At 41.4% G+C, this 4,604-nt stretch overlaps 1 protein-coding gene across 1 annotated transcript; it reads right to left on the bottom strand.

The window, feature by feature from the left end:
- Positions 1 to 1,536: 1,536 nt before the first annotated feature.
- LOC149398206 (uncharacterized) lies at positions 1,537 to 4,075 on the bottom strand. The gene is made up of 3 exons (XM_089614510.1): positions 3,910 to 4,075; positions 3,465 to 3,828; positions 1,537 to 1,588 (listed from the first exon to the last, which is right to left on the bottom strand). Exons 1-3 carry the CDS (start codon positions 4,073 to 4,075, stop codon positions 1,537 to 1,539), a joined length of 582 nt encoding a protein of 193 aa, XP_089470636.1.
- Between the last annotated feature and the right edge of the window lie 529 nt (positions 4,076 to 4,604).

The raw sequence follows: 4,604 nt of genomic DNA, 5'->3' as shown, positions 1-4,604 counted from the left end.
CAAATCCTAATAATCAGGTGCGACTTAGTCGCACCTGATAACTTTTCAGGTGCGACTTAATCGCACCTGATAACTTTTCAGGTGCGACTAGTCGCACCTGATAATTCTTCAGGTGCGACTAGTCGCACCGGATTATAATTAAAAAAAATAAAATTTCATTCGCCACGTCAGATTAATGAAATAAAAGAGGGGGAGATGATGCCCGCCTAAAAATTTAAAACTATCTGATGCGACATAGTCGCACCTGAAAGTTTCAACACACTTTCAGGTGCGACTAGTCGCATCGAATTGTCAAAATTAAAAGACTGTTTGAGCGAATTTTCTCGGCTTCCGATTGACTATCCGATGCGACTAGTCGCATCTAAAAGTTATTTAGATGCGACTTTTAGATGTGACTAGTCGCATCTGATAGTCTTGCGCATCATAAAATCAATTTTGTAGTAGTGCCAACGGTTGATTTCATCTGCTGATTCCTGTACTCGAGCCTATTGATGAAGCCTTGAGACTGACCTTATAACAGTTTTCCATTTGTGAAATAGTTTAGAGCAGGAAATTCCCAGGAAACAAACCCATGTACGTTAGAATCACCTCATGTTTTAGGGATCCCAAAAATTTCCAAAGATGAGAATCATAATTAGCCAATTGGCTCTTCTTTCTTGCTTGTCCTTGGTTTGGCTATTTCAGTTGATCCATGTTCAAGTGCAACAAACACTCTAAATGCCGGTCAACTCCTCAAAGACGGGCAGGTCTTGGAGTCTCCAAACCAATTCTTCCGGTTTGGATTCTTCAACCCTCTTTACTCGAGCAACTGCTATCTGACAGTTCGATGCATGGACTTATTTGATCAGAAGATGGTTTGGGTCGCGAACAGAGAAAATCCACTCAACGACACCTCGGGATATCTGAATTTCACACGGGATGGGTTCTTGGTGATCAGCGAGAACGAGGAGCCTCTATCACTGTCAATTCCGAGCAAACTGCGATATATCCGAATACGACTCTCATTCTTCTCGACTCCGGAAATCTTGTCCTAAAAGCCGGTCGACAGGTCTTGTGGCAGAGTTTCGATCATCCGACAGACACGATTCTCCCGGGGATGAAAATCGGCTTGTTCGACTTGAAGAGTCAAACTCAGCCTCGGAAACGATTCCTCATATCGTGGCTCGGCCCGGGAGATCCATCTCGTGGAGCGTTCACATTCGGGGTTGACCCAAACAACACGAAACAACTTGAAGTCCTACAAAGAGGGACTCCTATTTCAACATTCAGTTCAGCTATACCTCGAACGAAAACGAAAGCTACTCTTCCTGTTCTTCTATCGATTCCAATTCTTATTCGTTCATCGAGATCAATTCAACCGGGAATATCCGCTTCATTTATGGATTGCCCGGCGGCTCAGTGCTCGTTCCTGCAGTGACGTGCGACGATGTAAAAAAAAGAAAAAACTCAGAAGGTTGTATAGAGCAGAAGGCGTCAAATTGCAGCGCCGGGGATGAATTCGAGCTCGTATTCGCACTAATGAATACGTGGTCTTATTCAGAGAACGTCAATATGAGTCTGAGTGACTGCAAAGAGGAATGTCGCACTACTACAAAAATAGGATTCTACAACGCTTAAAAACAGTTGTAGAATGATTCTACAACGCTTCTTAAGCGTTGTAGAATCCTGCGTTGTAGAAGCTTCTACAACGCTTAAAAATCCGTTGTAGAATCCAACAGCTTTCTACAACGCTTAATTATCCGTTGTAGAAACTAAGCTTCTACAACGGATTCTTAAGCGTTGTAGAAGCTTCTACAACGGGTTGAATCCATTGTGTAATTTTTAAACATTTTCAAACATCTCGCTGCGGCGACGTATAATTCGCGCCGCGGCGACATATTCTACAACGGATCTTCAATCCGTTGTAGAAGCACGTCGCCGCGGCGCGAAATATACGTCGCCGCGGCGAGTTATTTGCCGCGGCGAGGTACGTTCCACGCCGCGGCGAGAACATTCTACAACGGAAAATAATCCGTTGTAGAATCAACTCGCCGCGGCGAATAATACACTTCGCCGCGGCGAGAAATTCGCCGCGGCGAAGTCAAATCTTAGCCGCGGCGAGATTATTCTACAACGGATTATCATGCGTTGTAGGAAGGGGATGAATTTTTTTTAAAAAACTCGCCGCGGCGAAGAAAAAATCTCGCCGCGGCGAGACTAAGATTTCTAATTTGCCTGCTCTCGGTATCTTGTCTCGCCGCGGCGAATAATATTTCCCGCCGCGGCGAGAAAAAAAGTTCGCCGCGGCGAGAATCATTTATTTTCAATCCAGAATATGTTTTTTACACGATACTAGCACCTGAAAATAATCTTCAATACAAAAAATATCTAATATATACATTCATCTTCAAAACATTCAAAATCTAATATATACATCTTCAAAAAAACTAGCTAATCATCACAGTTAATAAATGTTTGTACATAACTTACCCATTCTTCCCTAACTCTCTCTAAATCCTCCTTTGTATAGGATTTCTTATTTTCTAATTTTCCTACACCTCCTACGACTATATCACGCATATAAGAAATGACAAAATACCCGCATTCCGTGTTTCCCGTTTGTCTCGGAGCGTCCCAAGCCTTGATGTACGTTGATTGCCCGTTACTATGGGCGTTTTGATGCTCGATCTTGAAATCAACAAGAACCCTATATAACACGGAGATTATAAGAGAAAAAACATCTAGAACGATTTATAATGAAAATTATTTAAGAAATCAAAATATTACCTTTTTATCAATCGATTTAAATCGATTGGGATTTTATTTCTCAACGGGTCAAAGAACATAGCGCTATTTCTCCAAAGGTCGAGGACAACGAGCATCCAATGCGCACCTTTGTTATACGGCATCAAAACTAATTCACCAAATTTGCAATCTCGTACCACGTTTCCAACGTCCTTGACTCGTTTTGACAAATAAGCCTCCTCGTCGTCATTTTCGATATACGAACTTAAGCTCGGATTTATAAAACAATAATTTCGAGTCTTCTTCGCCTTTTCTAGCCTCGAGCGTAGATAGCTATGACAAACAAATATTTAGTTGATCAAAACACTAAATATTGAATATTGATATTAAAAAACGCATATAAAGAAAACTCTTACTCCATATAAACCGTTATGCTCCCCGCGCCAATTTCCAAGTATTGCAAAAAATCGGAAATGTCTTCAAATGACACAGGAATCGGGATAGCCGCGAGACTTGGACTAACATCGACCATAATCACATCCCCTTCCGGTAACATTACTTTGTTGGCATGTTGAGCGAGCAATCGATACTTGGGATTAATCACCTTGTACGGAATCTTCTTAGCATCATCGATGCTAGCTTCACTCTCAAAACCGAGCTTTGAGAGTTGTTTGACAACCGGACCGCGACTCTCTATTCCCGAGTTCATTTCCATGAGTCTCTTTGGCCACGAGACAAACTCGCCTATAGCATCTTCAACGGTTTGAGCTTCTTCGGTGGGAATTGGCAATTTTGCTTTTTTAATCAAAACCCCCAAAACGGCCACGCGTAAATTTCCTTCCTCCAAAGGTGAGAAATGAACTACGCCTCCATTCATGTACGCTCGCCCATTTGCAACATGAATTGTGCCTCCAAACTCGGTGTCATCAATGAAAAGAAGACACTCGACGCTTTCATCCGAACTCGGTGTCACCGGCGTGGTTGGATTCAAAGAGCAACTAGCACGAACACTATTGGGTTTTTCCACAACAATAGGATCGATCTTCGGACGATCATCAACAATGATAGGATCGATCTTCGGACGATCATCAACATCGTCGTGTTCTAAGCGAATCAAGAATTTTATCAATAACTTAATACCAAAACATTTATCTTTAATAAATAGATAAAAAAAATTAAACATACCTAAAGAGACCGCTTCATTGACGTGTTCTTCAACATTTGCCATCTCTTTATCATCAACAACCTTCGCGTTGAGATTCCCTTCCACTTGCTCGACACTAGGCGACTCGACATTAATGCTACCATTTCCACCGAAGGCCTTCATCACCAAAGACTTTAACTCGCTCATTTCCCGACGCATCTTCATTAGTTCTTCGTTGGGCGTTGGAGGAACAAAATACTTAAAACGCGACGTGTGTTTGGATTGACCGCAAACTCGCGACGTTCCCAAAGCTTCTTGCAAAACACTCTTTCCCGATTCCGGCAATCATGTCCCTTGCGATGCTTGTTGGGATAACGTTTTCTACACATAAAATTATTTGAAAATAAAATTACAAGGTTAATTGTTATAACAAAGGTAAAGAACTTACGATTTTTTCTCCCATCAATTTGTCTTTCTCATCCTTGTAGTTATCTACGTCTTTCATTCGCGAGTCAATCCAAAGTTCCTCTTTCGTAGGCCATTCCCCCGTTTCGTCATGCTAGTAAGAAGTAATTATATAATAAATTAAAAAATAATTGCAACATTTGAAATAACTAAAAGAAAAAAATGAATCTAACCTTTTCTTGATCAAGCTTTCGATATCCATTTCGGCCCGTTCGAGATTTGTACACACTTTTTCCGATATTTGATTTCCCATGTTCCGATGTTTGTTTGA

This window comes from Urtica dioica, chromosome 5 (genome assembly GCF_054948205.1).
Source record: "Urtica dioica subsp. dioica isolate 48M chromosome 5, U.dioica_male_clone48M_v1_H2, whole genome shotgun sequence".
NCBI classification, from domain to species: domain Eukaryota; kingdom Viridiplantae; phylum Streptophyta; class Magnoliopsida; order Rosales; family Urticaceae; genus Urtica; species Urtica dioica.
This window is presented reverse-complemented; position numbering and strand designations above follow the sequence as displayed.